General features: G+C 42.5%; 1 protein-coding gene across 2 annotated transcripts in view; it reads left to right on the top strand.

The window, feature by feature from the left end:
* The window catches only part of lamb2 (laminin, beta 2 (laminin S)), a 231,545-nt gene extending 215,161 nt beyond the window's left edge, over positions 1–16,384 (top strand). For both annotated transcript variants that reach the window (XM_041192265.1, XM_041192264.1), the window contains 6 exons: positions 3,947–4,091; positions 6,143–6,350; positions 12,547–12,688; positions 13,410–13,586; positions 14,386–14,545; positions 15,606–16,384. In XM_041192265.1, coding sequence (XP_041048199.1) covers positions 3,947–4,091; positions 6,143–6,350; positions 12,547–12,688; positions 13,410–13,586; positions 14,386–14,545; positions 15,606–15,742 — 969 coding nt within the window. In that variant the 3' untranslated portion in view covers positions 15,743–16,384. The remainder of the gene's footprint in view (positions 1–3,946; positions 4,092–6,142; positions 6,351–12,546; positions 12,689–13,409; positions 13,587–14,385; positions 14,546–15,605) is intronic.
* Positions 16,385–19,470: the final 3,086 nt, after the last annotated feature.

Raw genomic sequence — 19,470 nt, 5'->3', positions numbered from 1 at the left:
CATGTCTGCTGCTTCAGTTGAGAGTTTGTTTCAGTTCAGAATCCATTGAAGGTGTCCTTTTTCTTAGTTTTTCTGCATTCTTGTGAGGATAAAGGGTTTTTGATCCGGACTCTGCGACCAAGAAGAATCCTGCTTCCTATACCATGAAGTAGACATCATAGCTTTGAGTATAGTCCTTTAGTAGTACAGAACTTGAGTACTACTGCAAAATGAGACATGTCGAAGCTTTTTGTCTTGCACTCATTAGGACACTTCGCAAAAAATACCAATATAAAGGGGGAAACAACAATTTATGCTGTATGTGAAGACAGTGCTGATTTGTTAGCAAGTGGACTCTGCTTGGCAGAGGCTTTACCATGGAGAATACACCAGTGATGGTGACTGACAGTTAGCTGTTAAGCATTGTTTGAAATTTAAACAAGGCAGCTTGACCCTGCTTGGTCAAGGCATTGTTCTGTTTAGCCAAAACAGACGCAATGTGTGTTCACATAATGTGTGTTACAATAAGTAACAGCCATTCGCTGACTCATTCCTCAGGGCAATGCTTTGATCAATTAGGGTCAAGCTGCCTAATTTAAATTTCAAACACTGCTTGGCCGTTAACTGTCAGTCACCATCACTGGTGCATTCTTCATGACAACATCTCTACCAATCAGAGTCTATTTGCCAACCAATCAGCACTCTTCACATACAGTATAAATTGTTGTTTTCCCCTTATATTGGTATTCTTGTGAATTGTCTGGGTGTGAGGTGAAAAGCTTCAACATGTCTCTTTTTTCAGCAATAGTCTCAAGTTATATTAACAGCAAGTCTTTATTAAAAACTCAATTATATACAAACATACAATAGAAGGTGCAGGTATGAAGCTGACTCCATCCTAGGTCTGTCTATGTCTGACCAGCTCTGACCCTAGCTCTAGGTCATGTGCCTCCTTACATCATGTGGGTAGTACTGTACACAGTCCCACATTAACCCTGTACATACAAGACCCTACTACTACAGCTGATGAGAAGTGTGACCTGATATTCATTTTTCTTAAACGATGGTTGTTGAGGATGGTGGGGGTTGGAGCAGAGACGTGGGAGGTGCCGGCAGCTCATCCAGATAATGATAATGAGGCCAGAGGACCAATTTTGCGAGACCTTGGCCCTCATAATTGAAGCACACACTTGTCAGCGTTTTGAAAAAAGCTCACTGACCTGAAATGTTATAGAGTCATAGAGGTCTACAGCACAGAAAAAGACCCTTTGGCCCATCGAGTCTGCGCCGGTCAAACAAGTATTCTAATCCCATTTTCCAGCACTAGGACTTGTATGCCTTGGCATCGCAAGTGCACATCCAAATACTTCTTCAATGTTATGAGGGTTTCTGCCTCTAACACCCTTTCAGGCATTGAGTTCCAAATTCCCATCACCCTCTGGGTGAAAAAATTCTTCCTCACATCCCCTCTAAACCTCCTGCCCCTTACCTTAAATCTATGCCCCCTGGTTATTGATCCCGCCACCAAAGGGAAAAGTTCCTTCCTGTCTACCCTATCTATGCCCCTCAATTTTATACACCTCTATCATGTCCCCCATCAATTTCCTCTGCTCCAGGGAAAATAACCCCAGTCTATCCAATCTCTCCTCATAACTAAAACTCTCCAGTCCAGGCAATGTCCTGGTAAATCTCCTCTGCACTCTCTAGTGCAATCACATCCTTCCTATAATGTGGATTCCAGAACTGCACGCAATACTCCAGCTGCGGCCTAACCAGCTTGTTCTACAGTTCTAGCATAGCCTCCCTGCTCTTGTATTCTGTGCCTCGGCTAGTAAAGGCAAGAATCCCATATGCCTTCTGAACCACCTTATCTACCTGTCCCACTACCTCAAGGTACTGGTGGACATGCACACCAAGGTCCCTCTGATCTTCGGTACTTCCCAGAGTCCTACCATTCATCATGTATTACTGTGCCATGTTTGCCCTGCCCAAGTGCATTACCTCACACTTATCCGGATTAAATTCCATTTGCCACTGATCAGCCCATCTATATCCTCCTGTAACTGAAGGCTATCCTCCTCACTATTTACCACCCCACCAATTTTTGTGTCATCTGTGAACTCATTGATCAACCCTCCTACATTCAAGTCTAAATCATTTATATATACCACTAACAGCAAAGAACCCAACACCGATCCCTGTGGAACCCCACTGGACACAGGCATCCAGTCACAAAAACACCCCTCAACCATCACCCTCTGCTTCTCACCACTCAGCCAATTCTGGATCCAATTTGCCAAAATACCTTGGATCCCGTGGGATCTTACCTTCATTATTAGTTTCCCATGCAGGACCTTATCAAAAGCCTTGCTGAAGTCCAAGTAGACTACGTCAAATGCATCGCCCTCATCAACAAACCTGGCCACTTCAAAAAATTCAATCAAATTGGTCAGGTATGGCCTCCCCTTAACAAAATCATACTGACTGTCCTTGATTAATCCCTGCCTCTCCAAATGTAGATTAATTCTGTCCCTCAGAATTGCTTCCAATAGTTTCCCCACCACTGAGGTTAGACTGACTTGCCTGTAGTTCCCTGGTTTACCTCTTTCTCTCCGCGCCGCCCCCCCCCCCTCCCCACTTCCGCTCCTTGGATAACAGTACCACATTGGCTGTCCCCCAGTCCTCTGGCACCTCTCCTGTGGCCAGAGAGGTATTGAAAATTATTGCCAGCGCCCCTGCTATCTCCTCCCTTGCCTCACTCAACAGCCTGGGATACATTTCATCCGGGCCTGGAGATATATCTACTTTTAAGCCTGCCAGACCACTTAGAACCTCCTCCCTTTGTGTTAATTTCTTCAATTATATCACAGTCCTTCTGCCTGATTTCTATACCCACGTCGTCCTTCTCACTTGTGAACACTGACACAAGGTATTCATTTAGATCCCTACCTACATCTTCTGACTCCACACAAATTACCACTATGGTCCTTAATAGGCCCTACTCTTCCCCTAGTTATCCTCTTACTCTCAATGTACTTGTAAAATAACTTTGGATTTTCCTTTATTTTACCTGCCAATGTTTCTTCACGTCCCCATTTTTGCTCTCCTAATTTCCTTTAAGTTCCCCCCTACATATTCTATACTCCTCTAGGGCTTCCGCTGTTTTGAGCCCTCGGCATCTGCCATAAGCCTCTCTTTTTCTCTTTATCCAATGCTGTATATCCCTTGACATCCAGAGTTCCCTGGATTTGTTGGTCCCACCCTTTGTCTGTACTGTAATATGTTGGCCCTGTACTCTCCCTATTTCCTTCTGGAATGAGTCCCACTGCTCTGACACAGATTTACCTAAAAGTAGCTGCTCCCAGTCCACTCTGGCCAAATCATATTTGATCTTATTAAAATGAGCCTTCCTCCAAATTAGAATTCTGATTTCTGGCCCATCCTTGTCCTTGAACAACCTTGAATCTAACGTAGTTATGATCACTCTGCAAAATGCTCACCCACTGATACTGCTACCACTTGCCTGGCTTCATTCCCTAAAATTAAGTCCAGGACCACCCCCTCTCTTGGAGGACCTTCTACACACAGGCTTAAAAAGCTCTCCTGGGTGCATTTTAAGAATTCCACTCCCTCTAAACCTATCACACTATGACTAACCCAGGTAATGTTGGGGAAGTTGACATTTCCCACACCATTACTACCCAATTGTTAATTCTCTATCTCTCCCCACAGATACTGCCTGAATTGCTGGCCATTTCCAGCATTTCTGTTTTTATTTCTGTCAGAGTGTCACTGTTTACTGTTCCAAAAACCTAGACAATTTCCAGCCCACAGGCTGATTGTAGTTAGTCATTGGTTTAATTCTTTTTAGTACACACATAATGGGCTGAATGACCTCCTTCTGTTCTGCATTATTCTATGATTTTTATATTTGCAGGTTGCTCATTGGTTTATTTTGTATTTGCAGGTTGCTCTGGCTAAGGTAAAGGCAAATGAAGCAAAACAGAAAGCTCAAGTGACTCTGGATAAAGCAAATGATGCCAAAGACCGGATTAATCGCTCAAACAAAGAACTGCGCGACCTTATAAAGCAGATCCGAGACTTTCTTACACGTATGGGTAGAGCAGTAAATGGTCATGGTTTTGATCTGCCATTCACAAAGTGTAAAGTAGATTTATAACAACACAGCACTGTGGGGAAGGACACTGTTATGTCGTCTCTCATCACAGACAAGTTAATCTTTATAGTGGCGACTGATCCAATACTGGTTCACTAATATTCCTACAGGAAAGGGAATCTGCCACCCTTACCGAGTGAATCTCACTTGCAAACCGTTTCTTGGCCTTGGAAAACGGTGAGACTGATGGTTCCTCTGTGGAGGCCAATCTGAGCCAAAGGCACTGTGGGTGGTTCAGCTGCTCAGGGCAGGAGGAAGAAGTGTGGAAGGACAATAGTGGTTTTGGATTAGTTAGTGAGGGGAGTAGACAGGCGTTTCTGCGGCTGTAGATGTGATTCCAGGATGGTATGTTGCCTCCTGGGTGGCAGGGTCAGGGATGTCACTGAATGGTTGCAGGACATTCTGAAGGGGGAGGGTGAATAGCCAGTGATTGTGGTCCATGTTGGGACCAAAGACATAGGAAGAAAGAAATGAGGTCCTGCAAGCAGGCTTTAGGGAGTTAAGTAGGAAATTGAAAAGTAGGACTTCAAAGGGAGTAATCTCCAGATTACTCCTGGTACCTCACAGTACTGAATGGAGGTGCAGAAGGATAGAGCGTGGCTGGAGAGATGGTGCAGGAGGGAGGGCTTTAGATTCCTGGGGCATTGAGATTGTACAGATCCCACTCCCTCAGAAACAAATTTGAATGGGTTACATCTGAACAGGACCAGGGCCAATATCTTTGCAGGGAGGTTTGCCAATGCTGTTGGGGTTGATCTAAACTAAGTTGGTGGAGGGAATGGGATCCTGAAAAGTAGTTCAGAGGGAGAGAAGCTGAGATGGAATTAGAAGTTAAAACGCTAGTAAGTGAGTCTGGAAGGCGGAGGAAACGTAGGCTAAATAAGAAAGTAGTGAGTTTAGCAAGGTTTAATGGAGTATATTTTAATGCAAGGAGCCTGAGGAATAAGGCAGAAGAGCTAAGGGCACAGATAGGCAAATGGAGTATGGCTGAGACTTGGCTATAAGGGCAGGATTGGCAGCTCAACATTCCTGGTTATAGTGTATTCGGATGAGATAGAGAGGGGGAAAAGAGGAGGAGGGGGGTCTCAATATTGATCAAAGAATTGGAAGGATCATCAAATGAAGTCATATGGGTAGAAGTAAAAAACACAAAAGGGGAAACACGCTAATGGGTGTGTACTATAGGCCCCAAACAGTTGGGGAGAGATAGAGGATCAAATATGTAATCAAATTTCAGAGAAGTGTAAGAAATGTCGGGCAGTAATACTAGGGGATTTTAACTACCCAAATATTAACTGGGATAGTTTTATTAATGTGAAAAGCAGACAGGGAGCAAAATTCTTAAGTTGCATCCAGAAGAACACTTTTTAGCCAGTACGCAGAAAGCCCAACAAAGGAGGGGACAATTCTGGACCTAACATTCGGAAACGAGCCTGGGCAGGTGGAAGGCGTATCAGTAAGGGAACATTATGGAGATTGTGATTATAACTCAGATTTAGGATAGTTATGGAAAAGGATAAGTTTGGGCTGGGAATAAAAGTTCTAAACTGAGGAAAGACTAATTTTACTAAGATGAGATGCGATTTGGCCCAAGTGAACTGGGAGCAGCTACTTACAGAAATTGTGTCAGAGCAGTGGGAGGCATTCAAGGAGGAAGTAGCAAGAGTACAGAGCAAATAACTTGGTCCCCCACTTTATCTTTACAGGAACATGTTTGCCCTGTACTCTATTTCCTCCTTGAGTGCTTCCCACTGCTGTGACACAATTTCTGTCAGTAGCTGCTCCCAGTCCACCTGGGCCGAATTATATCTCATCTTAGTAAAATTAGTAATGTATTATTGCTGCGGGACAGTCTTGTTGAAGGTCGGTTAGTGCAGGTGGTTGGTGGGGGTGGTGGGTGAGCAGTATGCCCCCTTCCCTCTAAAATTCAGCCCGTAAAGTAACTGAGGTTAATGCCTTATGTTATTTTCACCCATAACTGTACAGAGGAGGGGGCAGACCCTGACAGCATTGAGATGGTGGCCAGTCGAGTTCTGGAGCTCTCGATCCCAGCCTCCCCTCAGCAAATCCGCTACCTTGCCGAAGAGATCAAAGACAAGGTCAGCAGTTTGTCTAATGTTGACACCATCTTGGATCAGACCGCAGATGATGTGAGGAAAGCAGAACATCTCCTACTGGACGCAAGAAGGGCAAGGTACTTTGATGGTAGTGGCAGCTTCTGCCATGTGTGGTGTATCTACTTGTCTCAACACAACTTGGGGAAAGCAACTGCAGTTTTACTGGAATTGGTTTCTAATTACAGTCCCTGTGTTGCAGTAGGTGCATGGTCCTGCTCTCCTTTTCTTTCTGTATCACACACATGCACATACGATTGTGCAAACACATCAATGTTCCATGCACTTATGGGCATACACACCTGCACACAAACATTCACACACATTCATACACTTGTGAATATAAATTCTCCCATACATTAAACATAGAAACTAGGAGCAGGAGTAGGCCATTTGGCCCTTTGAGCCTGCTCTACCACTCATTATGATCATGGCTGATCATCCAACTCAATAGCCTGCTCCCGCTTTCTCCCCATTTCCTTCGATCCCTTTTGCCCCAAGAGCTATATCTAACTCCTTCTGGAGAACATACAATGTTTTGGCCTCAACTACTTTCTGTGGTAGTGAATTCCACAGGCTCACCACTCTCTGGGTGAATAAGTTTCTCCTCATCTCAGTCCAAAATGGTCTATCCCGTATCCTCAGACTGTGACCCCTGGTTCTGGACTTCCCCACCATCAGGAACATCCTTCCTGCATCTACTCTGTCTAGTCCTGTTCAAATTTGCTGCACTCCCTCTATAGCAAGAACATCCTTCCTCAGATAAGGAGACCAAAACTGCGCACTATATTCCAGGTGTAGTCTCACCAAGGCCCTGTATAACTGCAGCAAGACATCCCAGCTCCTGTACTTGAATCCTCTGGCTATGAAGGCCAACATACCATTTGCCTTCTTTACCGCCTGCTGCACCTGCATGTTTACCTTCAGCGACTGGTGTACAAGGAGACCCAGGTCTCGTTGCACATTCCACTCTCTCAATTTATAGACATTCAGTTAATAATCTGCCTTCCTGTTTTTACTACCAAAGTGGATAACCTCACACTTATCCACATTATACTGCATCTGCCATGCATTTTCCCACTCACTTTGTCCAAATCACATTGAAGCAGCTCTGCATTCTCCTCAGCTCACCCTCCCACCCAGCTTTGTGTCATCTGCAAATTTGGAGATTTACATTTAGTTCCCTCATCTAAATCATTAATATATATTGTGAATAGCTGGGGTCCCAGCACCGATCCCTGCGGTACCCCACTAGTCACTGCCAGCCATTCGGAAAAAGACCCGTTTACCGGAAAAAGACTCTTTGTTTCCTTTCTGCCAACCAGTTTTCTATCCTTCTCAATACATTACCCCCAATCCCACGTGCTTTAATTTTACATGCTAATCTCTTATGTGGGACTTTGTCGAAAGCCATCTGAAAGTCCAAATAAATCACATCCACTGGTTTCCCCTCATCAACTCTACTTGTTACATCCTCCAAAAATTCCAGTAGATTTGTCAAGCATAATTTCCCTTTCATAAATCCATGCTGACTCTGTCTGATTCTGCCACTGTTTTCCAAGTGCTCAGCTATTAAATCTTTTATAATGGACTCTAGAATTTTCCCCACTACCAACATCAGACTGACTGGTCTATAATTCCCTGCTTTCTCTCTACCTCCCTTTTTAAATAGTGGGGTTACATTAGCTACCCTCCAATCTGTAGGAACTGTTCCAGAGTCTACAGAATTTCAGAAGATGACCACCAATGCATCCACTATTTCGAGGGCCATTTCCTTAAGCACTCAGGGATGAAGATTATCAGGCCCTGGGGATTTATCGGCCTTCACTCCCATCAATTTCCCCAACACCTTTTTCCTACTAATACTGATTTCTTTCAGTTCCACCTTTCACTAAACCCTGTGTTCCCCAACATTTCTGGTATGTTATTTGTGTCCTCCTTTGTGAAGACAGAACCAAAGTATGTATTTAATTGGTCAGCCATTTCTTTGTTCCCCATTATAAATTCCCTTGTTTCCAACTGTAAGGGACCTACATTTGTCTTCATCAATATTTTCTCTTCACATACTTATGGAAACTTTTACAGCCAATTTTTATGTTCCCTGCAAGCTTACTCTCGTACTCTATTTTCCCCTTCTTAATCAATCCCTTGGTCCTCCTTTGCTGAATTCTAAACTGCTCCCAATCCTCAGGTTCTTTGTTTTTTCTGGCCAATTTGTATGCCTGTTCCTTGGATCTAATACTATCTCTAATTTTCCTTGTTAGCCATGGTTTCCTGTTTTGGTTTTGCTCCAGACAGGAATAAACAATTATTGCAGTTCACCCATGTGCTCTTTGAATGTTTGCCATTGCCTGTCCACCATAATCCCTTTAAGTAACGTTTCCCAATCCATCATAGCCAACTCGCGTCTCTTACCATCGTAGTTTCCTTTATTAAGATTCAGGATCCTAGTCTCAGAATCAACTACATTCACATATACGGTGGTGAGAGTTCATGCCCTTGACCTCAGGGCAGTTTTTGACTCAATGTGGTATCAAAGCGCCCTAGTATAATTGAAGTCAATGGGAATCGGGGTGGAAAATGCCTGACTGGCTGGAATCATACCTACCTGGCTGTTGGAGGCTAATCATCTCAGTCCTGGGACTTTGCTGCAGGAGTTCCTCGGGCAGTTTCCAAGACCAAACAATTGTTAGTTATTTTATTAGTGACCTTCCCTCCATCATACTACGATTGCATAGTATTCAGTTCTATTCACAACTCCTCAGATAATAAAGTAGTTTATTCCCCTATGCAACAGGATCTGGACAACTTTCAGGCTTGTGCTGATAAGTGGCAAGTTACATTCATACCACACAAGTGCCAGGCAATGGCCATCTCCAACAAGAAAAAGAGTCTAACTACCTCCAAAGGTATTCAATGGCATTGCCTTCACCAAATTCCCGACTTTCAACATCCTGAGGGTCACAATTAGCCAGAAACTTAACTGGACCAGCTATATAAATACTGTGGTTACAAGAGTAGATAAAAGGTTGGGTACACTGCATATGAACATACAAATTAGGAGCAAGAGTAGGCTATTCAGCCCTTCAAGCAAGCTCCTCCATTCAGTGGCTGATCTGATTGTGGCATCAATGCCACTTTGCTGCTAACCTTTGACTCCCTTGTCAGTCAAGAATCTATCCACCTCTGCTTTAAAAATATTCAATGACCCTGTCTCTACCACTCACTGTGGAAGAGTTACACAGACTCAATCCTTAGAAAAAAATTTCTCCTCATCTCAGTTTTAAATGGGAGGCCCCTTATTTTTAAACTGTGTCCCCTAGTTCTCATCTCTCCCACAAGGGGAAACATCCTGTCAGCAACCAACCTGTCAAGTGCCCTCAGGATCTTATATATTTCAATAAGATCACCTCTCAATCTTCTAATCTCCAACGGATACAGGCCCATCCTTTACTCATAAGATGCCGCATTTCAATTAAACAGAAAGGCAAATATTAAAGGGTATGGCAAAAGAGCAAGAAAATTGGACAAGAGTTCTGTAGGCCAAAATAAATTATAAATCCCATTGTAACAGGTTTTTGCTCCAGTTAAGTCACCATAATCAGATGGTGATGATCCTGACAATGTTGAAAGAATTACGGTGACATAATTAAACCTCCTACAAAAAGGACATGAGCAAGACCCTGGGGTAAATGTTTATCTACCTTTATCAGCAAAAATTGAATCTCAGTACGATTCCTACCATATAATAGGAAATGGCAATCTAAAAATCAACCTCACTGTATCATTAAACTATTCGAATTCCTGGAGGTTCCCTGCAGCTGATATTCTACATCAACTTGGCAATTTAAGTAACTGCAGCAAGAAAGAAGTACTATTGTAGCCATCTTCAAAACAAACACCATTTTATACCTTTTAGACACAACTTATTGTGTACGAAAGAGGCAGTTTGGCATGTTGAATCTATGTCGGCTCTTGGAAAGGGCTATCCAAGTAATCCCACTATATGTTCTGCAGCTGTAGTTTTCCTTTTACTGCCCCTCCATTTCGGGCATATTTGAAGTTTTGCTCTCTTCAGTTGTACCTATTTGGCTTCGTTGGATTTATCCTGTGCCACTGCTGCCTGCAATGCCACCAGGCTATTGATGGCTCATTTCATTTTCAGTGTATTAAAGGGAGGACTAGTAGGCTGGTCTTGTTGGAGTGAGGAGGATTTAAAATTGCCATATTTGGAGAAACCTGATTGGAGTATTAAAACTCTGGTTTCATAATTAGCCTTTAAAACACCTTGATATTAAACATTTATTTCTCCTCTCACCTTAAGATTAATTCTTACCCCACAACATAACTATTCAAATACAGGCTAGATAGCAAGCTTTGGCTTATTATCCAGCTATTGCCAAGCTATATACAATCTTCATTGGATGAGAGATAGGAATTAGAGTGGGTGCCATGGCAGATTGCCCCCTCTGAAACCCAGTATACCAAGTACCATTATAAGCACGCCTACCGATACACTGCCTGAAATCAGTTTGATCCATTTGATTTTGGTCTTCATTGTAGAAACTTGCTGAGCCATAGGGCTGCATCTTACCCATATCAGGCAGGCTGAGCGGGAGCAGGCAGGCGGATGCGGAGCCAATTGCTGCCTGTGATTGGTTGTGCGCCGCCATTTTACATGTGCAGGCCAATTAAGACCTGCCCAGCGTAATGCACGGCTGGTAGCACTGAGCGCTACCTGTGCAGGCAGGGGGAGGAGGGAGTCGGGGCCTACGCATGTGCGTGAAAGAGCACAAAAATCTCCAAGGCACAGATCTGCCTCAGGGAGCTTAAGTTGATAGTAATACTTCTTAAATAAAAGGAGGAAAAACAATATTTAAACATGTCCCATCTTGTGACAGTCAAATGAGCTGGGACATGTTTGTGAATTTTGCAAAATTTAATTAAATATTTTTAAAAACCTGCAGGAAACCTCATCCCGCCCGTGGATGCGGTTTCCTGAAAAACACGAAGACCACTTGGGCTCTTCGCCTTAATATATTTAGTTGTTAAAAACTTTAATTGGATTTTTAATGACCTTAATAGGCCATAGACAGTTAAGTGGGCATGCAGCTGCCCCGGGCGTGCACCCGCTGACCGAAATACCTAAATGACGCTGGGATGCATGCCTGGCATCATTTTATGCGTCAGGCCCATCCCTGCACGCCAATGGCAATATTCTGGCCATAGGGAAAATAACTCCATTGTGTATGAAATTTATCAGCTTTGCTTTTTTTTTTTGAACAGTTTAACTTTGTGAGAAGTAAACATCAGGACAATTCCATAGGAGAACAAATTTATTAACAATTGAAGTAGGAAATTTTGTTCCAGACATCCTTTTTATAAATTTGATAGGAAATATCATTTTGTCTACTAAAGAAAACATACCATGTCAAACACATCACGAAACTTCACATTCTCTCTCATTTTTTGTAACTCACCTCCTGACTCCCCAAAGCCTGTCCACCATCTACAAGGCACAAGTCAGGAGTGTGATGGAATACTCGCCACTTGCCTGGATGAGTGCAGCTCCAACAACATTCAAGAAGTTCGACACCAGCCAGAACAAAATAGGCATAACCAATCTGCTACCTTAAACATTCACTCCCTCCACCACTCCAGTACACAGTGGCAGCAATGTGTGCCATCTACAAGATGCACTGCAGCAACCTGCCAAGGTTTCTTCAACAGCACCTTCCAAACCCATGATGTCTGCCACTTAGAAGGAAAAGCAACAGGTGCATGAGAACACCACCACTTTCAAATTCCCCTCCACATCACACGCATTCCAGATTTGGAAATATATGATCATTCCTTCACCATCGCTGGGTTAAAATCCTGGAACACTACCTCGTAGCCCTGTGGGTGTGCCTTCACACAGACAGCAATGGTTGAAGAAGGCAACTCACCACCATCTTCTCGAGGACAGTTAAAAGTAGGGAATAAATGCTGGCCTTGTCAGCAATGCCCATTTCCCGTTTATGAAAAAATACAGACATGAACATTCTCTCATACATATTTATGCACACACAGACCAACTCATTAAATCATACATACAATAATGCTCACTCAGATACACATGCTGTATGTCTGCCTCTTTCAGTCTCACTTTCACATGTCCTCCCTCTGTACTTTGTTACAATGCTGGCACTGGTCTCTGATCTGATAAAAAACTAGACCCCAGCTTTGTTCATTTGCCAGGGACTTTAAATGCATTTTTATTTTTTAACTGTGAAGGAGCCGTGCAGAAAATGTTAAAAACACAGCCGAGGCGGTGAAGCAAGCCCTGGAAGAGGCTAGCCAAGCTCAGCAAGCTGCGCAAAGTGCAATCAGCCGTGCAAAAGGAGACATAGAAGAGACTGATCAGACATTGAATGGGGTAAGGCAGGGATGTTCAAACATAGATTCTTTACCTACTAATTATCTCCCTTCTTCTGACTTGCAGCATGAAACATAGGAATAGGAGACCATATATCCCCTTAAGCCTAGGAGCAGGAGGCCATTCATCCCCTCAAGCCTGTTCCATAGGAACAGAAGGATGCCATTCATCCTTTTAAACCTGTTCCATAGGAACAAGGAGGCTATTCAGTTCCTCAAGGCTGTTTCATCATTTTGATATGTTTGCTCCATGTCCCTTTGTATCTTTACTCAATCCATCAATCTTGGTCTTTAAGATTTCAATTGACCCTCTAGCATCTGCAGCTTTTTGAGGGGAGTGTTCCAGATTTCCACCACCCATTGTGTGATATAGTGCTTCCTGTTTTCACTCCTAACTGTTATTTTAAGATTCTGCTTCATTTTTGCACTGTACCCCTCTTCATTATTATAGCATTCCCCTCTTAATCCAAGTCATTTATTTCAAATTATTTGATCAATTTTTTTTTTACTACTGATGGTATAATGGCTACCCTCAAGTCCTATTGTGTTATTATTAAACCTTATAGTGTCTGCTGCTCAATTAATTAATTAATTGTACTAACTTAGCTGTGTCATGATGATCACCAGTATCCTTTGTGTCATCTGATGAGTTAAGGAACATTATAACCACCCGGTCCTGGTTCCAGTGAAAGTAAATGCTCTGCCTTTCTTTATTTTTACAGATACGCAGTGAAACAGTCAGTGCGGAGAGAGAGCTGATGAAGGCCATGGACAGATTGACACAGCTGAACAACAGAATTGATGCACTGAAAATGAAACGAGCCAATAATAGCCTGGTGGCATCACGGGCAGAAGAAACTGCTACAATGGCACGTGATAAAGCCAACGAGGCCAAACAGGTACAACCGAAGAGAGCAAAACTCACAAACATACATGGAAATGGAGGGGCAGTAAAAGGAAAACTACAGTTGCAGAAAGTGCAGAGCAGTGGGATTATTTGGATAACTCTTTCCAAAAGCTGACATAGGTTCGACATGCCAAACCACCTCTTTCTGTTCTGTATGCTCCTATGACTTGGTCAGAAGAGCAGGTTAAAACTGTAGCCTGTGAGAAGAGAATGGGATGTCAGTGGGCGAGTACCCTGATGATTTTAATAATAAAAACAACTAATAACTGATAGACTGCATTTCCAGCATCTTGTTTTATTTTTTTAATTGACGATGACTCACACAGACTGATTTTCAGTTCACCTGTCAATTTTTCCTACAACCCTGCCAATGTACTATTTTAGACATTAGAGGCCCATTGGAAATGTGATGAGCCATCACTTTGGGAGAGAAATGAGGACTTGAGCTGAAAGTGATTTTTACTTTGTTCACTGTGGTATCAAAGCTGATTGGGTGTACACTGAATACGTGTGATAATGTAAAACAGGTGATCACAAATCATCTCTCCTGACTGGTTACAATAGAATTAAAATGAAGAGCAATGTAAAATGGGCTGCTGCCTCACTGTCACCTGTTTCACACTAGCATACAAAGACAATTCATTCTGTATATCTGCAAAGGGACAGAGCAAGTGTTCAGTCATGAGACTCTGGTTACCATGAGGTGTAGGGCAGGCTGGATGGATCAGCTGGTCTCTTCCTGCCCATCAGGTTCATGTGTTCATACATGGTTACCTTTCTTTCCCTTCCAGATGTTGGAGGGACAGCTCACAGACAAATATAAAATTGTGCACGGTCTTATAGACCGAAAGAGTGGCACAGTTTTCGACGCTAAACACAAAGCAGAGAGCCTTCGGGATGAAGCCAAGCAGCTCCTGAGAGATGCACAAGACAAGCTGGAGAGGTTGAACGGTGAGATGCTGCCGAGTAGCGCAAGTAAAATTTACAAAGCTAGATTTGCCAAGATATATATGTGTGTGATATTGTTTTTATATAAAGTTCATTTCAAAGGAAAACAAACAAACATTCTGCTGTGAAATGTGTGATGGACTTTCATCACAAAAAGTGCAGATTTTTGGAGCAGTCTCTGGCAGAAAATGGAAAAAAAAAGGGCAGAAAAGACTTGCACTTCTATAGCATCATCCATGGCCTCAGGGTGTCCTCCCTCACTTTACACCCAATGATGTATTTATGAAGTGCAGTCACTGTTATAATGCAGGAAATTCAGCAACTCATTAGCACACTGCAAGCTCCCATAGAAACAGGCCATTCACTTCAACTATATTTACTGATGGCCATACACCACACAATCCTCCTCCTACCCTATTTCAACTCACCATAATCTTCTATTCCTTTCTCCTTCATATACTTATCAAGCTTTCTCTAACCATCCTTAACAGTGTTAAATCTAACATCATCCATTCAGGCTTTACATACAACTATTATTTAATGCAAACAAATAAAATACGGCAGAAGCTGGAAATCTGAACTAAACAGGAAATACTGGAAACATTCAACAGGTTAGGTAGCAAGTGTTTCATTCTAGCAGTTTTTCCAGCAATTTCTTGCTTTACTTATTATGAACAGTTTACAGCATCACCTGCTGTGCTTGCTAATCTACATTGGCTCCTGATCTGGCAACACCTCGATTTTTCAAATTCTCATCCTTGTTTCCAAACCCATCCATGGCCTCACTCCCTCTATCTCTTTAATCTCCTCCAGCCCCTAAAACCCACCCAGATCTCTGCACTCCTCCAATTCTGGCCTCTTGAACATCCCTGATTTTCATTACTCCACCATTGGTGGCGGGACCTTCAGTGCTCTGAGCCCTAAACTCTCCTGTGGATAATATAAAAACGAATAACCCTCCTATGAAGTGCCTTGGGATGCTTTACTACATTAAAGGTGATATAAAATGCAGGATGTTGGTTATTTTCATAACTAATCAGATGGATTTTCTCTTACCCAACAGATCTTGAGGGTCAATATGAAGCAAATGAACAGGTGCTAGAGGAAAAGGCCCGCCAGCTGGATGGTCTGGAGGAGAAGATGAAAGAAATTTTGAAAGCTATTAACCAACAGATCCAAATCTACAACACCTGCCAGTAAATGAACAAATGCCAAAAAAGAAACTACCCCTACATATAAATAAGCACTTGCATAATTAAGCCTTTAGAACATCCACGGCAATATCACATTATCCAGCTGTTAGGTGCTATATTTTGGCTTTCCTTATGCACAAAACATTTCCTCCCCACCATCACCCCCTCCCACCTCCACATACAAACTCCACCTCTCAGTTCCCCAATGAATCTGTTACATAAAGAAGCCCCTAAACAAAAATGCAGTGAGGAAATCAAGGAGGTAATGGCCCTGTTTCATTAAATACTAAAGAAATGGATGCTATTAAGTCCCTTGAGTCAAATCATATGTGAACATCATTTGAGTGGTTCATGTAATTTGTGAAAAGATTATTAATGGCAGTTTTTATTTCAATTTTAAAAAACTCCGATTATCACATTTTAAGTTCCATATAAAAGAAAGGACTATGTAGGGAAAAAAAAAATCTTGGTTTAATCATGTAGGGCAGGATTTTCCCCCATCAGGGAAAAAGTTGAATTGTAGGCAGGCACAGGCACATCTCCGATTGGCGCCCCCAATTTGGGGCACGGTGCCGTTTTATGTGGGTGGGCCAGTTAAGGCCCTCCCAGCGCAATGTCCACTCAGAAGCACTATGCACTCCCTGTGCAGGCACTGGGTGGGGGGGAAGGTAATCACTAAACCTGGGAGTGCGTTCTTTCACGCGTGCGCACGAAAGAGTGCACTCAGCTAAGTGCTGCCTCAGGGAGATCAGCTGTTCTGTCATAAATATTAAAAATAGAAAAAATTCCTGACATGTCCCCTAAAGTGACACTGTCATTTGAGTTGGGACGTGTCCATAATTTATTTTTTTTAAAAACTTTTAATAAAATTGTTTTAAAACCTATGTGAAACTTCATCCCGCCCGTGGATGAGGTTTGATGCTTTTAATAATTCCTGCCGGGACTCCTGGCCTGCAACACCAACCTTAAAGTTGGACAGACAGGTCCGTAAATGAGTTAAATGATTCTGTCAATGGCCTCATTTTACTGCACCCCCGCCTACTGGAAAATTTAAATGGGGCGCGGTGACGTCAGGAGTTCCGCCTGACATCACCGCGCGTCATTTTACATGTCGGCGAGCAGACCCCGCTCACTGACGGGAAAATCCTGCTCTTATTATTTTTTAATTTTGGATGTTGCTCCTACAAGAAAACAAGCAACGGATTTTCAGTCAAATTAAGTGATTCATAATTATTTACACCATTTGTAAATGGGCTTCACCATCAGATCCTCACTTAACCCTTAGCCTTTTTTAATTAAAAATCAAAGTCAAAAGATCTTTTTATTGTCTCTGCCTCACACTTTCCATTATGATGGTGAAATTTTGAAAGTTGCTGGAGATTATGCACAGGGAAAGGAGTTGCAGTCTTGCCTTGAGTAAAGTCAAGGAGAAAATGTTTTTCTTGCCAATTCATCACTTGCAAAGGATCCAGGAACTTTCAGGTGGAAATCACTCAAACTAATTTGAATGATTCTTACATTTGCAGCATCATTTGAAAGTTCTCAGGTGCCCTAAGTCCTGTTGTACTTGGACAGTTTTCCTATTTTCCTCCCCCCAGTATGGCATTGAGATAGAGGATCAGCCATGATCATATTGAATGGTGGAGCAGGCTTGAGTGACCTCCTCCTGTTTCTATTTTCTATGTTTCCATGTAACTTCAATTTTTTTTCAATCATCCTGCAGCATTGAATCTGGTTTCCTTTGGTTGGTTCCTATGGGTGCAAAGTGGATTTTTCTAGTGCTGTTAAAAAGGTGTTTCTGAAAGTATCCATGCTTCTCACAGTAGCTGATGGTTTGATGACTTAGGGCGCCAGATTGGGAATTTCATTCCCTGAAATCTCACCATTTCACCACAAGCACAGGACCTCTCAAGAACCAAAAATCCACAAATACCAAAGTATTTTGATATCCCTGTTACGATCCAGATTGTAACTTGACAGTAAACTGATTTTCAAATATTAAAGAGTAATTATTAGTCACAAGCCAGAGTTTTCTCCTTTTCAACAAATTTATCCTTCCTCTGAGCTGCAAAGCAAGTTCTAATTTTGTTTTGCCTCTGATTTCTGACAATTACAACTCATGAAGCCTTTAGCCCGATTTTGTAGTTTAATAAGTTGTGCAGTTAACATACGAACATACTAATTAGGAGCAGGTGTAGTCCACTCAGCCCCTCGAGCCTGCTCCGCCATTGAATAAGAGATTAGCGGATCTGAATGCAACCTTAACCCCACATTCCTGCCTATCCCTGATAACCTTTCACCCCTTGTTAAATCAAGAATCTATCTAGCTCTGCCTTAAAAATATTCAAAGGCTCTGCTTCCACTGCCTTTTGAAGAAGAGTTCCAAAGGCTCACAACTCAAAAAGTTTCTCCTCATCTGTCTTAAATGAGTGGTCCCTTACTTTTAAAGCAGTGATCCTGAGTTCTAGGCTGTCCCACAAGAGGAAACATATCCTCTCCATATCCACCCTGTCAAGACCCCTCAGGATCTTAAATGTTTCAATTAAGTTGCCTCTTACTCTAAACTCCAGTAGATACAAGCCTAACCTGTCCAGCCTTTCCTCATAAGACAACCCACCCATTCCTGGTATTAGTTCAGTAAACCTTCTCTGAACAGCTTCTAAACGCATTTTCATTCTTCTTTAAATAAGGAGACCAGTACTGTACACAAACCTCCAGCTGTGGTCTTAGCAATGTTGTGTACAACTGAAGCATAACCTCTCTACTTTTGTATTCAATTCCCCTCACAATAAATGATAATATTCTATTAGCTTTCCTAATAACCTGCTGTGCCTGTATATTAACCTTTTGTGATTCATGCACTAGGACATCCAGATCCTTCTGAATCTCAGAGCTCTACAATCTCTCATCTTTCTTTCTTATTCTTCCTGCCAAAATGAACAATTTCACATGTGCCCACATTATACTCCATTTGTCACATCTTTTCCCACTCACTTAACCCATCTATGTCACTTTGTAGCCTCCATATGTCCTCTCCACAATTTACTTTCCTACCTACCTTTGTGTCATCAGAAAATTTACGCATCATTCCTTCAGTCCCTTCATCCAAGTCATTTATATAAATTGTAGAAGGTTGAGGCCCCAACACTGATCCCTGTGGCCCACCACTCATCACATCCTGCCAACCAGAAAAAGACCCACTTATTCCAATTTGTTTCCTGTTAACTAACCAATCCTTCTACCATGCCAATATATTACTGCCTACACCATGAGCTTTTATTTTCTGCAGTAACCTTTGATGTGGCACCTTATGAAATGCCTTCTGGAAATTTAAGTACAGTACATCCACCTGTTTCCCTTTATACAGAGCACATGTGACTCCTTAAAGAATAAATTGGTTAAACATGATTTCCCTTTTACAAAACCATGTTGATGCTGCCTGATTGCCTTGAATTTTTCTAAGTGCCCTGCTATAACATCTTTAATAATTGCTTCTAACGTTTTCCCTATGACAGATGTTAGGTCCACTGGCCTATAGTTTCCTTATTTGTCTCCCTCCCTTTTTGAATAAAGGAGTTACATGTGCTATTTCCCAATCGAATGGAACCTTCCCCGAATTTTCGGGTCAGTGTGCGGGGGTGGCCACTGCTCACTGATGCATAAAATGACACGTGGTGACATCGGGCGTGCGTCCCAACATCACTGCTCTCTCAACATGCCCTGCCATCTTCAATG

The sequence above is a fragment of the Carcharodon carcharias genome, chromosome 7 (genome assembly GCF_017639515.1).
Source record: "Carcharodon carcharias isolate sCarCar2 chromosome 7, sCarCar2.pri, whole genome shotgun sequence".
In the NCBI taxonomy this organism is placed as follows: Eukaryota; Metazoa; Chordata; class Chondrichthyes; order Lamniformes; family Lamnidae; genus Carcharodon; species Carcharodon carcharias.
The sequence above is the reverse complement of the archived record's forward strand: the minus strand, read 5'-3'. Positions and strand labels throughout refer to the sequence as shown.